Source organism: Podarcis muralis, chromosome 8 (genome assembly GCF_964188315.1).
Source record: "Podarcis muralis chromosome 8, rPodMur119.hap1.1, whole genome shotgun sequence".
Classification (NCBI taxonomy): domain Eukaryota; kingdom Metazoa; phylum Chordata; class Lepidosauria; order Squamata; family Lacertidae; genus Podarcis; species Podarcis muralis.
The window spans coordinates 57,460,196-57,482,124 of NC_135662.1; the positions used below are offsets into that span (position 1 = coordinate 57,460,196).

The following is a 21,929-nucleotide window of genomic DNA, read 5'->3' on the forward strand; positions in this document are numbered from 1 at the left end:
CCCGCTCCCCTCATACAAATGTACCTGTTTGTGACTCGGCTAGCATTTACAAAGCCATAGAGCAAAATATGCTATTGTGCCTTAAAGTAGGATGGATGGATTCAAGCATATACTGGACCTCAAAAGTCTTGCACAAAAGAGAGCTGGGGTTTTTTCTCTTTTTGAAAAGAAAAAGTTGGAGCATTGTCAATGATCAATCTATGGGTTGAAGCACACAAAAGAGATAGTTCACACTAGAAGGACAGGAGATGGAGCAGAGACTTGATCTTAAACCAGAAAGACTTGGGACCCTTGAAATGAGACCCCTTGATCAGGATCAGCTTTGGTGCCAAGATTAGCACCACTTGGGGGCGTATTTCTGTCCAGCCAAACCTTTGCTGTTTTCCAGCTTTGTCCTCCCCTGCCATTTAAAATCAGGGTGGAGGGTGTTACATATTATAAGTAATACACACACCAGTTGTACTCTGATTTCTAAACGGTTGCTTTTATTCTTTTACAAATACACTGCCTCCAACACCATCAAGCTTTTGTGCCTTAAAAAAAAAGGGGGGGGGGGGATACTGTGAGTATCACACACTACACAGTTGTCACAGACATGGACTACCAAGAAGGAACCAATAGTTTTAGGGATATAGCATAGGGAGCAGAGTACAACAAAGTGTGATGCTATATAGCAGTAGTCCTGGTACAATGGCCATGTATGGTAGCTTTCTGACAGACTGGGTAGTTTGTAGATATGAAACTTGTTTTAAAAATGTGTAAGAAACCCCACAGACGAGATCTCCTTTGGAACAGCATGTGTGTAGTTACTGTTCATTACATGTATTCTGCTGGGCTGAAGACTTGCAAATGAAGATTCTCATCTGCACTGTGAGTTGCCTCTATCTTCTAGGCTCAGCATAACAGAGATTATTAACACAGCACTGGAAATGTTCTACCAGGACCAGCAGGCTCTCACAAAAGACAATAATTGGGAAGCCACAGGAGAAGCACATTCAGGTCTATGGGGCAATTTTGATTCCCAAACACAAGGCGAGTTCGGATTTTTGAATTTTCCCATCCTTGTTCACATCACAATGGCGAAGCAGGATCTGGCGGAACTTATCCAGGTCAGTGCCACTAATGCTGGGCTACAATGGGAAGGAGGGGAAAGAGAGAGAGAATTACTTTCAGAGGACAAAATATCCATTCTCAGGAGTTATTTTTCTAACATCAAGCACGAACGAGAATTCCACAGCAAAGAACAACAAAGAGGACGAAGAGCCAGCAAATAGGAAGCCTCAGTACAGCTTGAAAGAAGGAAAGAAAGAAAAACGAAAAGGAGAAAGAATGGATTTGTGATCTGCAGCAGATGGTGGAGTGGCGGCACTTAGTTGCTCTCCTGACAGTTGAATCACTTCTGCTTAACATGAGGTGGAGGAGAGAGGTGGCAGTGAGATTGGCACAGTGCAAACACAGCAGCACCGGACTGGCTCTGCCAGTGCATTTGCACCACGCAGACCTTCTCACTGCCCCAGTAAACAGCAGCGGCTCAGTTGACAGGAAGTCAGGGAAATACTGACACCGCACTCCACTGTCTGCTATCTAAATAGAATGATGCTGTGTGTGTCTTCTCTAAATGTATAAACATGAATCTGGCCAAGTTTATACTACTAGTCCTTCACTTGTGTGCCCAGTTTGGAGGATTTGGAAGAAGAGGTAGAGGCGATGATGGTGCAAGGTATGTACAGCAAGAGAACATGCCCAAAGCCCTATGGGACACAGAGCTCTAGATTGTCCAATGCTTTCCATCCTCTTCTATAATGGAAAATGCTCCACATGACACAAAGCGTTTGTGTGTGTGTGTGTGTGTGTGTGTGTGTGTGTGTGTGTTTGGAACACTTCCTGGTTCAATGAAAGTATGAGGAAGCTTTTTGTATCTGGAAAACCATGTGCACCTCAGAGCTGCTGTATTGGGTCTATTACATTCATAAATCTGTCACAAGGAAAGCTAAGTCCAGATCATAATTTATCACTTCATTAGGTTACTCAGGCATCCAAGTTAACAAAGTGACGTTCCTCATTCTTTATTGTTCCACAAAAGACCTGGAGTCAGTTATTTGTTTTGGTGCCTTATGATTTTAAGCTACTGAAACCAAGCCACATTTGTCACAAAACCTATGGGAAATAAAACATGGAAACCACTAAGTAGTCACCTTGACAAGTTCCATCATATCTTTTACAAATCCGTCCACTTCTGGGCCTTCAAGTGCTCCTGTCTTACTCTGGAATATATACATATAAAAATCATACAGTTTTGCAGACTAGAAACACATCCATCCATGAATACTTGGGTGCCTGTTCTCTTTCTGGCAATATTATCTCCAACCTCCCAAGCTATATGCCTATGGGCATTCCAAATCATATGGAAAATCCACTGAATGCTCCTTGTTGTCTTGATAAGGTTTTGTCATGGCAACTACGCTACAAGGAAGGTGGTCATCAGAGCTGATTCAGACACTCTGATTCAGAAGAGAGCAAGACAGCTGTAATCCTAGTTGTCCCGACTTCTGCTATAACAGGTCTACTTGTGCATCTCACAAATAATCTGCCAGCGGCAGATCATTCCCCACCTGTGCCCCGGGCATGCACCAGGGCACACCATGGGGTTGGGGCTGTGGGTGGAGCGCGCCACTGCAGTGGCCCCTCCCCACTGCTGAAAAGCGGGGTGCATGCCTGCTTGCGGTGCCCCAAGAGCCCTGTGTTATTTTTGTGTTTTATGGTTTTTACTAATAGATTTGTTGTTTATTCTCTTTGTAAATTGCTTTGAAGTTTTTCTTAAAAAACAAAAACAATCAAGCTGTATATATATTTTAATGAAATAAATGAATCCACTTGATTTCCCTGCATGCTATTCTAATGCAAAGTCTTGTAAAGTCTGATGTGCCACTTGATCAGCATTAACATACCCTCCAACAGTTCTCAGGTGAACATAGGGACTTCCTATTCTATTTATTATTATTATACCCCACCCATATGACCGCATTGCCCCCCCCCCCACTCTAGGCGACTTCCAATATATATAAACACATCATAAAACATTAAACATTTTAAAAAACAACAGGTCTGTCTTCAGATGTCTTCTAAAGGTTGTATAGTCACTTATCTCCTTGGGTTGTTTTGGTTGTTTTTTTGTTGTTGTTGTTTTTTGCAAAACTCCATCCCTCCAACATTTCTCTGATGAAAATAGGGGTGTCCTACCATACCCTCCCAACATTTCTTTGATGGAAACAGGGACACCCTAAAGAAAAGGGGGACATTCCAGAACCAAATCAGAAACCGGGGTAGCTTCTGTAAACTTGGGACTGTCCCTGGAAAATAGGGACACTTGCAGGGCTTGCAATAATCCCAAACCCATGAAAGAAACAAAAAAAATCATCTTACAACATCATAGTGTGCAAAGATTTTTTCAAAATCTCTCTTCCTTTCTTCTGTACTACAAGCCTGAATGGAGGAGAAAAAATATTTTAAAATGTTTGGGGATTTTTTTTAAGGGAAAATGGGGAAAGGTAACTAAATGCACTAAAAATTACTGTACTTACATCCAGTTTAAATTGAAGGAGAAAATTTTCCTGAAGAGCCAGAATTCTAAATGGAAAGAGGCACATGGTCATTTTCTCAGATACCAGTTATACAGAGATAGGCATTTCTGCCTGATAGATCTCACAAAGATGAAAGATGAACAGTCTGAGAAACAAAAGCCTGTAACATTATGAGTAGGGTTGTCGTTTTTTCTCTCTAGACAAATTCTAGAAGTGCTGGTTCCTCATGACAGGCAGGAATTCAACAGATTTAGCATTTAGGGTAGAGGGAAGACACAGCAATGGGGAAAGTTTTGCCTGTTGAAGCTACCACAGATTCAACACTCCCTTTCTGAATAAGCTGAAGAATCATTAGAAGCTACCTTGCTAGGTCATTGAGATCCAGTCGTCCATCTTTATTTTTGTCAAAGAGCTTCATCTAAAAAGCAAGATAAGAAAGCCTTTATGAAGCTGTCATTAATATAGGAAACCTGGCATACACAATGAGTAAATATACAGGGGCATTTTACTATTCATAGTGATGCTGCCCACATTGTGGAGTCACATAGCTCTGATGGGCATAATGTCAGATTTGCTAAGGACTGGACAAGCAATCCTCTCTCCTTCTCAGATTTTATCATGGGACATTTGGCCAGATCGCAAAACAGTTTTGAAAGAGTGCATTGTGTGCCTGTTGGATGTATACATGAGAATGATACCGACTTCCTTCTGTCTTTCCCAATTTTTATGGAACTGTCCTTGGAAAACATGGTGGAGCACCATCCATCTTCCTTCTGATAGACAGATAAGTGAGCGTTTGATCCGACTCAGTTTCATGATGAGTATTATTTGACAAATGCTCTTTCCCTCCATAAGCACATGCTGCCGCTGGGAAATTTCAGGCTCTTAATGTCAGAGCACTCATGCTGATGACTGTAAGAGGTTCTCCCCGGTATATTCAGATTTCCCTGAACTATATTTTGATTGCTCCCCTCCAGGCTGAATCACTTCTCTTCAAAGTCCCTCCCCCCCCGGTCCTTTCCCAGCTATAGTCCTGTTGCTATAAAATGGCAATCACTTTCAGAAAGGAGAAAAGTAGCCTGAATAATTCATGATAAAAGAGGGCTGAGAAACTGAATTTAATTTTTTTAGGTGTTGGGAGATGACTACACTGTCTCATAGATTAGCTGTAAAATATTCACCACTGGGATAGTGTTTAACTTCTCTTTTATGAATGCTACCTCTTTAGGAATGATGATGCTCTGAAAAACCTACAGGGGGTGAGGCCAAAATTTGGTGTCCCTCCTAACTCTTGCCATCTGTTCTGCTCAAGTCACTGCATCATAGTTGTGGTGGACCCTAGGCTCAGGGTCCAGTGCGACAGAACTGGTTGAACTGCCCTAAATTTGCCTCTGCTGTGTCAACTGTGGTTAACCTTCACTAAGCTCCCTTCAAACCATAGTTTACAAAGCCTCATTGCCCAGATTGGACCCTCTCTCTGGCCAAGAGGTTCCCCATCCCAGGATCAAGCAACAGCTCTCTCTCCTTTTCCCCACCCCTGAAATTTGAAAGACCAAAGTCTACCCCTGGACACAGAAAGTTGTGGTTAAGCTACAATGGAGGTAAAATATCCTGAACTTCCCACTGGAAAAGTCATGCTGAAGGACAAGGGAGAGGATGGAGTGTACAAGTCTAGGGGAAACAAGACTCATTCTCATAACACTAAACTATGGTTTAGATTCACCTCCAAGCCAGACTAATATAAGCAGGATGCTTTCTCCCCTACCCCTTCCCGACACATTCCATAATTTTTCACAAGTTTTGTTTTTTTGCTAGTGTCGTGGGAACTTACTGCTCATAGTATTTTCCCATACAACTGTGGCGAGAGCTTGGCTACAAAAAACAAAGGGATAGTTTAATTTGAATCGGGGCTCATCTCCAGAACCTGTTTTGCATGCCTGGAACCCAATATATCCAATAACAAGCGTAATCAACAAACATTTGGACAGATGTGGAGACAGCAAGGGAAGGAAGACATAGGAAGCACGGAGTTAATCCAAACAAAACCTCCATGGAAACATAGCACATGGATTTTTCATATGCCTTAAACTATCTGTGATTCTGTAGACAAACTAGGTGCTGTTTTATTCAGTAGAAGCATATTGTGTGGTGCAAATGAAAGCCCAGGACTGACAGCTTGTCTGATATTATCATGACCTCCTATTCTAGCCAATGAATAACAATGGCCTTAGCCAGGATGTGATAATTTTGGCAGGCTAGGTAATGTGATTTGCTGATGAATAAACCACTAATGAGCTTGCCTTGCATATAGCATTGACAAGATGTAGCTTTGTGAACTGCAGAATTTAAAAACATACTGGTGATTTAATAACGACTGTACGCTCTAATTTATCCGAATGTGACTGGGGAACATTAAAAACACTTCTAAAATCTGGAAGTCAGATGTAAGGAAGTAGCATTTGAACTTAGAAATTAAAAAGGGTTACACTGATACAGGGCACACTGGGATACAATAAGGGACACAGAGACAGTCAACAGAGCTAAGTTTCCACAAAGTGAACTGGATACATTTCTGAGTAGTTTTGAGTGATAACACCCTATAACCTTTTAAATGTGTTGGGGGTGGGAGTGGGAATGGGATGGGGTGGTGTTATTGGTTTATGTTTTTTATGTTTTTGTGTTCTTGTATTTTAAGCACTATAGAAATGATCCCTAAAAGTATCGTCTTTTTATGTTGTATTTTAATGTTGCAAAATCTATGATGATCTATGGATGAAGGGCAGGACACTTAATAATAAGAATAATAAGAATAATTTCAAAGTAGGTTTCCTTCTTTCCTAGTTGCATGAATAGAGATAGAACTTAAAGGTGACATGTGGGACATGACAGATGAATGCTAATGGCAAGGCACTTGTTGTTCATTTACCAAACCTTTTCCTTAGCTGATGGTCACTCCTGGAACAACATGGTCTTCTCTTCTCCTTCAGCCTTTGATACCACTTAAACTGAATGATGTGCTTAGAAACACACTTGCCCTCTAGAATTCATCCTCTCATAAGAGAGTTTCCACAGGTATTGACAGATAATTGCTCTTCACCTCTTTGAGACCTTTGTGGTAGGATTCCTTCCCTTGTCATCCCTCTTGTGCAATGTATACTTGAGGAGGCCACTTGACAAGGTCAATTTCGCGATATAAGGTCAAGCTTGTGTAACAGCTGCTTCCCATTTGCATGAAGTGCCTCAATGGCTCTTCCTTAAAAACAGTACATCTCTGGGGAATGAGCCCTATCTGAAACCAACTCTCCTGTGGACAAATAGCTACTGGAACAACTTATTGAAAGACACAAGAAATAAAAGGAAATCACAAATACCTGATTTAAAGCCTACTGAGATCAGCCAGGTTGCTGCAAGATTACAATGTTAACATATGCAGAAACTCAACAGATGGTATCCACAAATCAGTTGTCTGGGCATGGATAGAAAAGATGTAGTGCCTGCTCAAATCCTTCTTGTGTATATCACAAATATTCTTGTAAAGTATAAGTTTTCAGTCTAGCCTAAATAGGTTATAATCGGTTCCATCTTGATCATAATGCAGTTTATTTTTAAAAATAGTTTTTGGGGGGTCCATGAAATTGTAGTCTGTGCTTGTGATGGAGATCATGCGAAGTCCAGGCTGAAAACAACTACATCCCCTGACCATCCTTTGCAACGTTGGTCCATCTTGTGCAACTACCATATTGGCTATCTAGAATTCCTGAGAATTTCTATAATAACATAAGTATTTGATAATTTGCATTCTGCTTACCATGGTTTCTGTGTATTCTTGCAGCTTTGCCTTAGAAATGGTTTTTCCATGCTGCCGGAAAAGATCTTGCAGGAAGTTCTTTGTCAGGAAAGGAGAGAAGTAGTTTTTACTGTTTCAGATTCATACTAGGAATAATATAAAGGAATCAAGGCCTGTTTCATCAGACGCTTCACAAAAACTAAGGCAGTTGCTTGAATGCACTTAATACGTTTTATATACGATCAAAATATACATATTGAGTAAAGAAGGCATCTGGATAAAGACTCCCTAGAGAACTTACTCTGAGTTCGGCAGCTGAAATAAAACCACTGCTATCAACATCATATTGGCGCCAGATCTAAAGGGGGGGAAATGAGTGAACAGTTATCATATTCAAATAGATGTTCAATACATAACTATATCTCAGTCTCATTTATGAAGTGCTATGGAACATAGCAAATGTTTGGCTAGTGGGAGTTTGGATAAGTGATTATATTTTTCACAAGGGTTGCAACCAACACGGGAAGGATTCCAGGCGATGGGAGTCTGTTGCAGCCCTTCAGTGGGCTCTCTGTGTGGCAGTCGTATGCACACTCTCCCTTGTACTTCAGTCATGGGGAGCCACAGCAGAAAGAACGGGCTGCTCTACAGTATCAGATGGAAAGTAGCCCCCATCACATCAGGCCCATTGCTCACGAATCAGATAGTTTGGGAAGGAGATTCTTCTGGGCTCATGTTCCTTCAGGCTGTGCTGAGTCTCCTAGTAGATGAACATGCCAGACTCATTTGAAGTTATCCAGCAGCAGGCCAGATTCAAAAATACGCAGGCAGGTGGAGTTACTGATTTGCATTTCTAAGACTGAGCATTTATTTAGCTTGTTCTCTAGATCTTGGCTATTACCCCACCATCTCTAAAATAAACTGTTTGAAGTGTGCACATGCATGCGTGCACATCTAGGGCTGCCATATTTTGAAGAGCAAAAAAAGAGGACACATTTGCCGACTTCTACTTTTAACCATGGATCACTATGATGACTCTATCCACAAAAAAGAGGATGTGTCCTGGAAAAAGAGGACATATGGCGACCTTAAATGGCTCACCTCAGCATTGACATCGTGGAATTATTAACTAACATTTTGTTTCTTTCAAAAATATTTAGAAAACAAGGATTTTGAAACCTGGAAAAAACCTTATGTGTCAGTGACAAGTTCCATCTAAAAGAAGTGTGTAAACAGACTTAAATCAATTTTCATCCTTAACCTGGACATGTCGTTACCATGGCTGCATATTCAGATTCGTTATTTGTTATGTAAACAACACAGCCAATTAAGGGACTAAGTGGCTATTTGTATTCCTATTTGTATCCCCTTGTTCTTAGTCATCCTAAGGTATTAGTTGACATTAGATGGTATTTTTAGATTGAAACACTAGGCCCAGATTAGAAGAGATTTTATTTTGTAAAAAAAATAATTCCCAGTGCACTTGATGGTACCCACCTGGAGCGAATTGATGGTATCCACCTTAGATAGGGCAATATAAACAACTCAATGCCTCAGTTACAAAATTACAGAAGCTGAGTATTTCCTCTGTGGTGTTGTTCCGATTTATTAATTTTTTTGCTGCCCCTTCACTATGAAGCTCCAGTGTGGGTAATAACAATTAAAAATATAATATTAAAACAGTTAAAACAAAGTACAGTCGAGATAATAGGCTGGGTCCTAACGTATACATCTCAGGTGTTAAATGGCAGGGTAAAAAAAGGTACATCTTCAGCATTTGAGGAAAGTGACATAATGAAAGTGTTCAACACATTTCTGTGGGGAGGGAATTCCACACTTTAGAGGCTACTACAGAGAATGTCCTCTCCTGGGCCACCACTGTGAACTTCTGAGGGCAGTGGAACTCCGAAGAAAGCCCTCTCTGCTGATTGAAAGACCTGAGAAAATCTGTACGGAAGGAGGCTGTGAGTCAGATTTGGGGCCTGGGCCATTTAGGATTTTAAACACTAATTTGGACACCTTGAATATGGCCTAGAAGCAAACTGACAGCCAAAACAGGGTTTGTGTGAATTCTAAACGTAATCCCAGCCAGTAATCTGGCCACTGTATTTTGGACCAGTTGAAGTTTCCATCTCATTTTTAAGTATTGCTTTAAAAAGAATCAGGAGATTCCTCAGAGATCTCTTTGAGTAGTGTACAGTTTGGTCTAGTGCTCACAATGGACCCATTCTTAGCCAGGACTCCAGAATGGCCCTCCTTCAGTAGCTGCAGTGTCAATCCCATGTTTTATATTAAACTGAAAAGACAGAGAGTGATCTGGGAAGAAGAATGAGAGTTGTCAGCTAGATGTTTATATGGTGACTTGAATCATTAACCTAGCAGGTATATTCTTTTAAGCGTCAAACCTCATAATCTCATTTCTCAGGTTCCAAAGTTCAAAGGCACACAACACTTTACAGCTTGTGTTATGTAATGAAAGCTGATAATATTATTCTTGAATTTAATAAACAGCTGTGCAAAAGATCCCCACAGACCATCTGTGGCCAAAAGCTGCACACTGCTTCTTCCATGGCTGATAAGTTCCGCATCATGCAAACTAGGCCATTGTGCTTCACAATGGAGAAGGATGCTGAGGCTCAACATATATGTGATGGAGGGGGCAAACTAGAGATAAAGCAGGAGAAGAAGGGTCTACTTTTGAGAGCAAAGGTGTGGTTGTATGGGAGGATTCTGAGCCTGCCCTACACCCTCCCTCACTTACTTCCTTGCTCTCTATCACCTCCAGAGCTCTTTCCTGGACCAAATTCTAATATTGGAAGTGAGTGCAACTGGGGAAAGCACTGGTTGGGTGGAATGCAGAGCCAAGGAAGTGATAGGTACAAGGAGCAAAGTACCAGGTTACGCTTCCTGGAGCCTTTTCTTGGGTTCCCAGAATCCGATCCTCCATCTCATGCTTTGTACTTGATTGGGAAAGACCTGGGGTTAAACCAAGCGTAGGGAAGCTATGGCCTTCCCCAAATCACTGGACTACAACTCTCATCAGCGCTGGTCACTGGCTATGCTGGCTTCTGGGGCTGCTAGGAATTGGAGTCCAATAAATTCTGGAGGGCTACATGTTAGCTACCCCAAGGTTAAACAAATGTGAGCCTCAGCGTGTGGCCAATACACCAACTAAAAGTATGCAATGCAAAATACTTTGAAAGATGGAGACAGACAGCAGGAAATTACACCCACCCGCATGAATTCCACGCTGTTGTCCAAAGGTGTTTCTCTTCGGAAAAGAAGCAGGAAGTTCTCATCCTCCGACAAGAGTATACTTGCAAGCTAAAGTTTGGGGGGGCAGGGGGAAAAGGTTACATTTCTCAAACTGTTCTCTATGCAGTTATTTTCATCATCACCATCATGATCATCATCATCAATGTTATTGTTATTCGGAATTAATTGCTATACCACAAGGACAGAAGCAGGGCAGAGCAGAGCAAAACTACAAAATCTAGCAGCAAAATCCCGACAGATGCTTTTGTCAAAAGGACATTTGGACAAAAAGTTCCAATACTACATTATCTGAACGAACCGGTGAACCCACTCTTTGCAAGAGTGCAATTCTTATTCCTCAGTTGCCTGTCTTCTATTTTCTAACACTGCAAAATAAAAGGCAGCTAGGCACCTCTTGTATTTGTAAGCGTCCATCTGCAGTCACATCGTAGGCTGACATAAATCGTTTTTTCACCCTCTGCACCTTTTCTTCTGTTACGGGGCTCTGTGATATGAAAAGCAACAGGTTAAGGATAAAACCAATTTCCCCGAGTACAATGTGTTCTCTCCCGTCTCTTTTAAGACCATCCATGCAGGACCTGCAGTGAAAGTCTCCCTTAGGCTGAAAGGAGGGCAGCCTGCAGCAAGAGCCATTTTGTTCTGGTTTCCTAACACCCTGCCTTGAAGTCATCTTTGGAAGTGATGTGCACGCACACACATACATTATCAGAAGCGACTTGTTCCTTACCAAAATGACAATAGTCCAAGAGCACATGAAGCTACCACCTAACTAACATTAAGCAGGAGTGGGTCTGATCAGTGCCTGGATGGGAGACTTCTTGGAGGCCACATGTATGCCATCATGGGTTCCAGAAAGGCAGAATATAAATGTGAGAAAGGAAAAAGATTATCAGAAGAAAAGACAAAGTCATGGCAGCTAGACACATTGACCTATATTGCAGTTAGCTTAGCTAAGATTGGGAGCAGTTGGTGTCATGGAAGGCTCTGGTGAACAACAAGACAATAACTTTATTTAGACAAGAATAGAATAGTGGCAGGAAATGTCCTGACCATACCCAGATATAAATTAAGTGCAGTGCCACTTCGTGACCAAACTAGACACTCGCACTATCCATACAGATAGAAACAAGAGCTCACACGTTTATATGAAAGGTTCAGGACCAGACAAAAAATGGAAGATATCAACCTGGCCTCTGAAATCTTCAAAGAGCAGATCGAACTCCTGGCTGGGGGCCATTGTGGCTAAAACATAGAACAGCACTCCAGGTGATAGTTGCAAAGGGAGGCACCTAAAGGCAAAGCAATACTGCTGCTCCTGAAAAGGATTCGCTGCTCATATGCATCCACCCAGAGCAGTAAGATGTATATGTAGCTGCCTCTGCATGTAAGACGACCAACTCACCTTGCAGGTACAGCTAGGGATCTCTGCCTGAAACAGTGAACAACTCTTTGCACCAGAAGGGTGGGATATAATTGCTCAAATAAATGTCACCAGGCAGCCAAAACAACAATTTCACTGTATTACTGTGTCCCACACTGTACATAAGAGGACTCCTTATGTACCAAGAAGCCGATGACAGCTTGTATAAATAAGATGGCCTTATTTCTACAAGCTTTAATACATTATGAGTAGCCTTTAAAGCCAGTCAGAAGAATATCAGACTTCAAGTGTTAAATATCCCTGAGCTCTGCCTCTGCTCCAAAAGTTAATTCTATGGGAGCCAGGTTAATTAAACTTCATGACACTTCCAAGATATTTTAATCCCATATAAAAAGATATTGTCTGCTTTAAATTCTTTGAAGACGTCATTAAAATAATCTTGCATACAACTGAACAATATACCAGGGGGGGTTTTAAAAAGAAAAAGAAAAAGGGCAAGCTTGGTTTCCCTAGTATCTTTTTAAAAGAATACCGCATGTTATTATAGTTTAAAAATTTCCAATGTGAGACTGTAACAGAAGTTTAAGACCAATTTAAAAACCACCAAAAAAGTAAAATAAAAGTGAGAATAGAATAGTACATATTCAAATAGACCTTCCTTTGTATAGTCATCTTGATCTTTTAAATTTAGCTTTCTTCCCGCAATGCCACGTGTATTCCATCAGCTAGTAACAAATGTAAGATTTGCTCCTGTATTTTGAGTAGAACATATATATGGCCAACCAAGAACTTCTCCTTGGGGTTTCAGTGTTCTGTCCTTATTTATGGGCTCTCATTTTAATGTGATATCAGCAAAGAGATTAATTATTAAGAGATTGTTTAATTATTTCTCCATTAAATATGAAATTAAGTTGCTAACTTTACCAGCAATCCTGCTGGATTGTGAGTTAAGTTTGTGAAGCCATTCTTCATTATGCTCAGAGGATGGATTTCAATGCCATTTCCATTTAAAATACATGGAAACAGTAACCAGGAAAAGATTGAGCCTAACTTCCAGGTCTGTTAGAGGGAAATGCAGCTATTTTGACACAAGCGCACCATTTCAAACTGTCACCCTCAGCCACCCTGAAGGAGATATAATGGAGGTTTGCTGGCTGAGCTTCCAGCTGAACAAATATTTTTAAAGAGGAGACTTCTGGTAGCCAAAATAGCTGTTCCTTTAAAAAGTCTGAAGCTATGCACAAATCCCATTTGAACACACACACACAAAATGGTCACCACTGTAGGGCAACCTGAATGAAAACAAACACAGACTCCTCCATTTCCTCATTCATTCCACCCCTTCCCCATTTTGCATGCCCACAGAATTTGGTCAGTCTTTTGTTCTCCCAGCTGGGGTTCCTTTTCTTGCCTTTAGCATTAGTTGAGAACGCTTCAGAGTAGATGAAAGAGAGGCAGGGGAAACATAGCGCTAGAGACTACAATGGTCATTAGGGAGAAATAACAACAGGGTGCACAGAGGTTAAAAACAATAATTATGGAACAGTTTGCTATTCAAACAGAGACAACTTTCGGAGTGCATAATAACTATTCATTTGATTTCGTCCGACACTTTTAATCTTCAAAGCATATAAGTAGAAATAGTTATTCTTGACAACAACTTAGTTAGGTTGCTTGGTAAGCAGGATCGTCTCATTCTGACGCACACCAACACGGTATGACAAATCCATAACTCAATAAGTCACTGTAAAACAATCACCACTGGGAGATGCTCTTCCAGCCTCCAACTCACTGTTCTTACAGAATTACAACATTGTTAGAGTCTACACTACAGAACTCTGCAGAACATCAAGGGCATGGAAAGACAGAAGTGGTCCACACATCAGGTGTGGCAGAAGGAACACCAAGACAAGGGAGAACAGGGTCACGGGGTGGCACTTGGGTGAAGATCAGTGAGCAAGCAAGAAGGAGGGATGCTTTATCCCCCCAGATGCCAGTCATGTCTCGCCTGCAAATGCCAGCATTGGCTTTTCAAGAGGCCTAGGAGAGGCAGAGGCAACCTTAGGATCAGGGGCTGAATGTGTCCCCTGGCTTCTTTAGCCAGCCTACCTACTCACAGGACATTCCCCAGGCCATGCCCCTCACTGGTCCTGCCCTGTGTCCTTCTCAAGAGCAATTGCTGGGCCAGGATGTGTCCTTGAATTGTGACAATGCCTCTTGTTTGGCTGGATGAAGGTGTTTGTAAGGGTAACCTCTGAGTTTTGCACGGACGGTACAAAGATGACTGTCTACAATCTTGCTTTGCCCACTTGCCCCTGGCTCCACCACTGTCCTGTGACCTCTGCAAGCTTGCCCAGGGGGACAGGTAGTCCTTAGGCTGAAACAGTTCCCTGCTCCTACCCTGGGGGGCTACCTTGTCCCCTGCAGGATCTTACTTCCCACAAATACAAGCCTGCCCTATTCACCCTGCCCTTTAACCCTCATGGTGCCTGATGTTTGAGGGGAGGGGAACAACACAAACATAATAATGTAAGAAGAAGCACCTGGATCTTCTTGGACCAATGGCCCATCTAGTCCAGCATCCTGTTCTCAAAGTGGCCGGTTGGAAAGCTGCAAGCAAGACCCAACCACCAGAGCATTCTCCCTTCCTTTGGTTTCCAGCAACTGGTATTCAGAAGCATTCCTGCCTCTGACTATGAAGGCAGGGCATAACCCTTATGGCTAGCAGCCAGGGGAAGGGAATCTTACACACTTTCCACTCAGTCCAAGAGATGAGAAGCAAATGGTGTACTCTGCGCTTTCTCGCAGTCTGACTTCCTTTCCTTTCCCTCTTCCAAGTGTTTGGTAGGGAAGTGTTTAAGAAAGCAGGGCTTTGTTATTGAAACAGCAGAAACCCATTAAGATGTAGAGACTCACCTATTGTTCATATATTATGAAATGCATCCTCCCCTTTAAGAAGAATACCAGCAACTCAACATAGTGGGAAATAATGTCTGAAGCAGCTTGCAGTGTTTGCTATGAGTAAGTTGAGGCCACTTCCCCTCATTGGAGGTACTAAACCTATCAGTCATTCTAAGGTCACACAATTGCAGTTCAGAAATAATTTCTAATCATCCAGGGGTCTTTCCCATCTCCCTTTAACTTACTTCTCTCTCATGATTTTTCCTTTGATAGTAAAAGGAGAATCCAAAGAGTTTTATGAACACAGGATATCTGATCACAAAAACAAGATCACAGTAATCAGAACTCATTTCCTTTTTTGGTGATTTATGGCAACTGCAGATAGTCAGATAATAGACAGAAGAAAGTAAGCACAAGTTGAGAGCATGGCTTTTTGCTAGTGGCAATCAAAAATAAAGGGCCAATATGTCAGGAGAAATGAAACAGAACTGCAAAGTACAGGACATGCAAATAATTGACTGTGCTGTTGATTCTACCGTTCATTTTACAGCTGTTTACAAGCAGATCCATTTTCCTAAGCAAGTGTCAATTAACTCTGGAGAAAGACCCATGTTAATTGATTTTGGAAAGCAGAATTTTGCATCTGCAAAACTAATCAGCAATGTTTTGAATAAGCAAAAGACACCTGCTGCCCTAACTCCCTTCATCCAGATTAATGTGTATGCAAACCTCTTGACTCACCTTCATTAATCTAAATGTGTTTTTTTGTCAGTAGCCTAGCATTTGCTTCATGCCAAAATTATGACCAGTGAGTGGGTGGCCAGTGCAGAGGGACTCAGAACACAAACAGCGATAAGAACGTTGCCACACCTGTTGCAAAAGGAACCTGAGCAGAACTCTCACACAAAGAACGTTATTTACTTTAGAATGTTGTTACTAAGAAAAACAAAGTAGATGGGGAGAGAAATATGGTTACACACTCTTGGCTTGGTCTAAAACAGTATGGACAGCATTGCCAATGCCATGCATGGGGAGTTCTCTTTCTCTCTCTCTGGGTAGAATTTATTTATTACTGCATCTTGCATTTATACAAAATATTCAACTTTTCCACAAGAGGTTCAAGGCATACAACATGACTCTCTCTTTCTCCATATTGCCTTCACAATACGAAGGTTAAGTTGAGAGTTGGTGACTGGCCCAGGGTCACCCAGCAAGCTTCATGGCTGAGTGGATATTTCAACTCCCAGGTACTAGTCCAATGCTCTAACCACAATACCACATTGTGTGTGTCTGATACGTCTCATCAGGTGTTGGGCAGGAAGGAGAGAGGTGGGTCACACCCACACCATACATTTAAAGTGCATGGCTTCCCTCAAAGAATCCTGGAAACTGTAGTATGTTAAGGGCGTTGTAGCTCTATGAGAGTTCCCCCACAGTTCTTTGGGAGAACCAGGGCCAGACTTTGGTAATCTTTAATAATACGGTGAGCAAGTAAAATTTGGCACCTCCAAATGGATCTTTTCAATTATAGATCTCCTCAGTTTTGCGCCCCCTCAGCTCAAAACCCTGTGCAGGGAAACCTCCTGCACTGCCCTAAATTTGGTGCTGGAAGAAGCCATGTGATTTAAATGTATGTTGTGGATAATCCATGTTTCTCCTCCCCCTACCAAACAGAATTCTCATCTTCCTGAAAGTGCTTTGCAACACGGAACCCCAGTTCCTGGAATTATGTTCAATACCAATTTGCAGAAAACCTCTGCATATGCTCATGGTTATATTTACATGCAGAATATAAGACACAGTACTTACTTCACTGCCCAGTGTCTTCAGCAGATGATGGAAAAAATTATCAAGCTCTTTCCCTTCTATGTAACCGTTGTCTAAAACCGATTAAAAACATATTACTGAATATTGTACCATTAATGTTCAGAATCTAAACTGAAGAAATAACATGCAACATAAACATTTCATAAATCTAGTAACAACTCAAACATTTAGCCAAACTGACACACACACACATAAAGAAAATGTGAATGTTTGTTTTTTACTTTGATAGATTGCTTAAACATGCAGTTACTTTATTCCAGCTTTCTAGGTTTAAATATTCCTCTTCTTCAAATAAATAAGAGATATGTAACTTTGTCCAAAATCCACCAAGAGCTTCTCTTGTTTCAGCCTCCTTTGATATTAATCAGATAGCCAAGAACTGTATTGATACAAAGATTGGAAAACATAGGTACAAGGTGCCAGGCTGCATATGCCAGAGCAGGCCTATAACTTTAGACTGCAATACATTTTGAAGTACACGAAAGAGGAATAAAGTTTTCATGCATGTATAAATGCACTAATCAGAGAATTAACATGTTTATTTAAAAATAGAATAAATACATCTAAATAAAAACAACAATAACAATTTATTTATACCCAGTCCATCATGTTCCAGGTTGTACACAATCTAGGGTTACAATAATGTATTAAGACATTTTGGGATATGTTGTTTTAGGTTGATGTTTAATGAAGAAGAACCATTTAAATCAAACTTGGATCAGCCTGGAAAGCATAAATGGCAAACAACTGCAGGCAGGCAAATGAGGGGAGTAGTGCAGAGGTCTCCCCACTTTCTCGGTCTCCAGCATAGAAATCAAGCAGACAGCTGGAAGCAGAGTGGGATTCTGCATTCCTCCTTTGCCAGCCTAAGTAGGCTGGTATTTTATGATTATTTTTTGCATGCTAGTAACTTTAGGGGTCTAATTTACAAGACTGGTTGAGAGTGTAAGCTCCTTGGAGAAGGGACCTGTCCTTTTGCTTATGTTACTCAGCACCATGCACACTGATGGTGTAAAACAAGAACAGTAAGTTCTTCAGGATTAGCATCGGTATTGAAACACAACAGTGTTTCTTTTAACCAGTAAATTAATAATAATAATAATAATAAATAATAATAATAATAATAATAATAATAATAATAATAATAATAATAATAATAATAATTTATTTATATCCTGCCCTCCCCAGCCGAAGCCGGGCTCAGAGCGGCTAACAACAGTAAAATAATACAGCATTCTAAAATCAATAATAGGTGAAAAAAGTCAGCTGATCGAGGTCCACGAGGATTTGTAATTAGCCTTGCTTCTCAATTAAATGGCTTCAATCAGACCCACCAACCACCCTAATGTCCTCTGCACACCCATGAACACAAGACACTCTGAGATCACGGGAATACAAGCATATGGCTAGTCGAAAATCGAATTGGGACGTGCAACTTGGAAAAGCAAAAACTTCCTTGCAAAGCAGAAAGAGGAAACTTGGACAAAGAAACACCCCAACTAGCGCCCCTGCCTACCGCCTTTTCTAGGCGCGCTCCGTCCCTTCCCTATTTAACTCCCAGAGTGGAAAGAGCCTCTCCCGGGCGCACTCACCGTCGGCGTCGAAGCGCTGCCAGAGTCGCAGAAAGGCAGCCGCCTCGAGGGAAGGCAGAAAGTCGCTGTCCATGGTGCTGACTCCGGAGAGACCGCGATGGGCAAAGGTCAGCGCGTCGCGTTGGCAAGTCCAAGTGGGCTGCGCGGCGCTGGGGCTGCTGGCCTCGAGTGCCCAAGAGGCGGGCGGGTTTTCAGAAGGCAGCCCAGCCGGGGACACGCCCAGACTCCCCCCAAGATCCCACCTGCTGCCTGGAGAGAAGGTCGGAGCGATCCAGCAAGCGAGGCAAAGTCGGCTGCTTGCTGCCCCCTTTCGTGCCAAAGTTTCCCTTGTTACCTGCTTGGAGGAAGAGCTGCTGGGCTCGCCCTTGAAGTGAGACTGCTGCCACCAACTTTTGTTGTTTTTTGTAAGGATATATCCTTGTAAGTAAGGCGAGAATATAAGGGGATTTATTGGTGCACGGAGGTGCAAGATGGAATTTAGAAGGCAGAGTCACCAGCTTAAAGGGACTTTGAAAAAGCTTCCTCAGAGAAAGTCGAAACAGCTGCAGTATTAAAAGCGGTTAATGAGTAGGATTAATTCAGAACTGCATTCGCGGCAGGCAGAAGGGTCGGTCTGAAAGCTCGCTTTGCATGGAGCTCTCTCACTTTTTCTTCTTTTTATATTGCCAGAGTTTCAGAGTGGCAAGTACAGCAGCTGTAGAGGAGCTAAACGTGCATCACAAAGGAAGCCTATGGAGCTGTTGCTACTTTTGGAAACAATCCAAAAATCACCTGAAATGAATAGAATGAAACCCATAGTGGTGACTTTAAATCAAGACTTATTTACTTTAAATGAGGAATATAAATTAGTTATTTACTTCACAGAAAAGTACATTGTTAATTTGTGATGGGCAAGGGGGTGTGCGTTGTTTTTGTTTTTTGTTTTTAAAAAACCCCTCACAGAATTAGGGGTTAAATAAATATTACATAATTGTAATGTTGCTCATGCACACAGTGAATTATTCATGAGTTGCTCTGAAGCACCACCTCTGTTTTTAGTTAGTTTTCAGAGTGGCATCAGAGAAGGATATAGCTGTTGTGCCTGTTTTTCAGTACAGTGGTACCTCGGGTTAAGAACATAATTTGTTCTGGAGGTCCGTTCTTAACCTGAAACTATTCTTAACCTGAGGTACTACTTTAGCTAATGGGGCCTCCTGCTGCCGCTGCACCACCACCACACGATTTCTGTTCTCATCCTGAAGCAAAGTTCTTAACCCGAGGTACTATTTCTGGGTTAGCGGAGTCTGTAACCTGAAGCATCTGTAACCTGAGGTACCACTGTATTCCTCATTTGAAAAGCTTGCAGGTTTTATGAACCACTGGTGGTAGACTGAAATAGACTTATCTATTGCTCGGGGACAAACTGACTATGGGTTTCTGCAAATTATGGCAAACCTTGGTTCTTACTGGTCTGTGAATGCAGAAGATAAGTTATTAATGCCATATAACTCTTATCCCACATACTGGTGTTTAGAATTACATTAGTATGTGAAAGAGGAAAAGGAAAACAACAACAATTACCTGTAAGTTTTCCATTCTACATATCTGTTAGTGTTGGCAAACCTTAGCAGTTTTGAAGATTAGGATGTGAAATGGCATTTCCAAGTTAGAAGTTAGAAAAGTAATGCATTGCAGGGGGTTGGACTAGATAACCCTTGGGGTCCCTTCCAACTCTACAGTTCTATGATATCTCAGGCAAGCATCCTGCAGAACTGTACTTTGTGAACACATTTGCTCTACTACAGTTGCATTATGTACACGGGCATCTGCAGTATTAGCTAATGCGCAGAATATTGTTGTTATTAGGGGTGGCAACATCAAATTTCTCTTGAGTGGGTCACTATTCTAGAAAGTCTAAACACACACAAGCACACAAACAGATGAATTAAATCTGCCCAACATATATTAATTTGTCAATTTGGCCCGATTGATAGCAAATGGTATAAAAACAAAACAAAAATCCACCCACTATCAAATTACACAAATAATGACTGGTGTGATATAGAAGCTTCTGAAAACAGACACAAAGTCAATGTTGCATATTGAGGTGTGTGAGAGGGATTCTTAGCAGGATGGCTACAGTTAAAAGCTTGACTTGCTCCCTTCTTGCATGGCAACTGCCTATTTGAAAAGAAAGAAAGAACACCCCCCTTTTGCTTTTCCTGTCTCTCTTTTCTCCTTCCAATATTCATTTTGAAGTGAGGCTTAATTTTTAAAGGCACCCTTTCTCAAAGGCTGACAGTTAATTGAAATACAATGGAAGTGTTGAGACAGCAATACAAAAGATTTCTAAATGAAAATTCCAGAAAAACAAAAGTACTTACACAACGCAAGTCCACGTTTGTCCAGCTGCTTATCCAGTTGCTTCATGCATAAGTGAGCAAGCTCCATTTGCAATTTTAATATCAGCTTTATTATATTTGGTGTGGCTCAGGGGTAGCTAACTAGTAGCCATACATCCGGAATTTCCCAGACATATCTGTGATTCATCCGTCGAAAATAGCGTTTGGGCAGAATTCTCAGAAATCAGTTAAAATGTCCTGAAAAATCCAGGCATATGGCAGCCCATATCGGAAGTGTTGGAATTTTATTTTGGGGGGAGATTTTCAAAACAACAGCAACAACAACAACCCACCCCTGGTCTGCATGATGATGCAAAACATTATGATTGACATGTGCACACCTGTCCATGTCCATACGAATAGAACCTTGTGTTCCCTGCTGGCAATTGGGCAACTGTTTGCTGGAATGTCTAAAATACCCTACAGTTATTACTTTTACACTGTTGACACCAGAGAGTAACCCGTTAGGTTCCAAAGGTATTTAAGAACTAGTGGCAAGCGCCCATCACAGAGATTTGCCTCTGGGCAGGTTAAGTTGGGAAATGGCTGGAGTCTCACTGTTACTGAGCTTCGTAGTACACTCAGAACCTATATCCCTCCAGATGCTGCTAGACTACAATTCCCATCATCCGTGTATGTAGGCAATTATGGTTGGAGCTGATGGGAGTTGCAGTCCAACAACATCTGGAGTGCCACAGGTTGCCTGCCCCTGCTATATAAAAAAAGATAAGGGCCAGTGCAATAGACGCAGGTTTGGATCTTCTGGGTTCCAGTAACACTGTACTAGCATTCAGTGGTGAATAGCTGTCAGATCAAAGGCTGTGCCAGAAGCCTGCATTCAAGAAAATCTTGGAGCAAATTTGGCAGAAGTAATAGTTCACACAGAGGCCCCATTTTCTCACACACCAGCCTGCTATGACAGCTCCCCTGCATTAACATTTTAATAAAAGAAATAAATAGAAATAATAGAGCTAATCTTAAGTCAATAAAACCCACCCAAACCTTTTATGCTCATTGAGCAGAAAGCATGTGGCTGTTGAAGGCCATTAAAGAGAAAGGAAACTTGCCACAAGAACCGAAGCATTCAATTAACCCCATGAGGTCCCAAACTGACTAGAATCACTATTGTGCTCTGGGGTAAAGGGTTTCTGAAATATTAAAAGGGATGTCTCGAAAAAGAATTTCTTCCACATCTAATGAATG

General features: G+C 41.6%; 1 protein-coding gene across 1 annotated transcript; it reads right to left on the bottom strand.

Moving 5' to 3' along the window:
- Positions 1–465: 465 nt before the first annotated feature.
- SCGN (secretagogin, EF-hand calcium binding protein) lies at positions 466–18,957 on the bottom strand. The gene is made up of 11 exons (XM_077933225.1): positions 18,346–18,957; positions 16,736–16,806; positions 11,036–11,128; positions 10,603–10,692; positions 7,670–7,726; positions 7,390–7,467; positions 3,944–3,999; positions 3,582–3,627; positions 3,424–3,483; positions 2,196–2,264; positions 466–1,130 (listed from the first exon to the last, which is right to left on the bottom strand). The coding sequence occupies exons 1-11, from the start codon at positions 18,416–18,418 to the stop codon at positions 1,002–1,004; spliced, it is 822 nt and encodes a 273-aa protein (XP_077789351.1). The 5' UTR covers positions 18,419–18,957; the 3' UTR covers positions 466–1,001.
- Between the last annotated feature and the right edge of the window lie 2,972 nt (positions 18,958–21,929).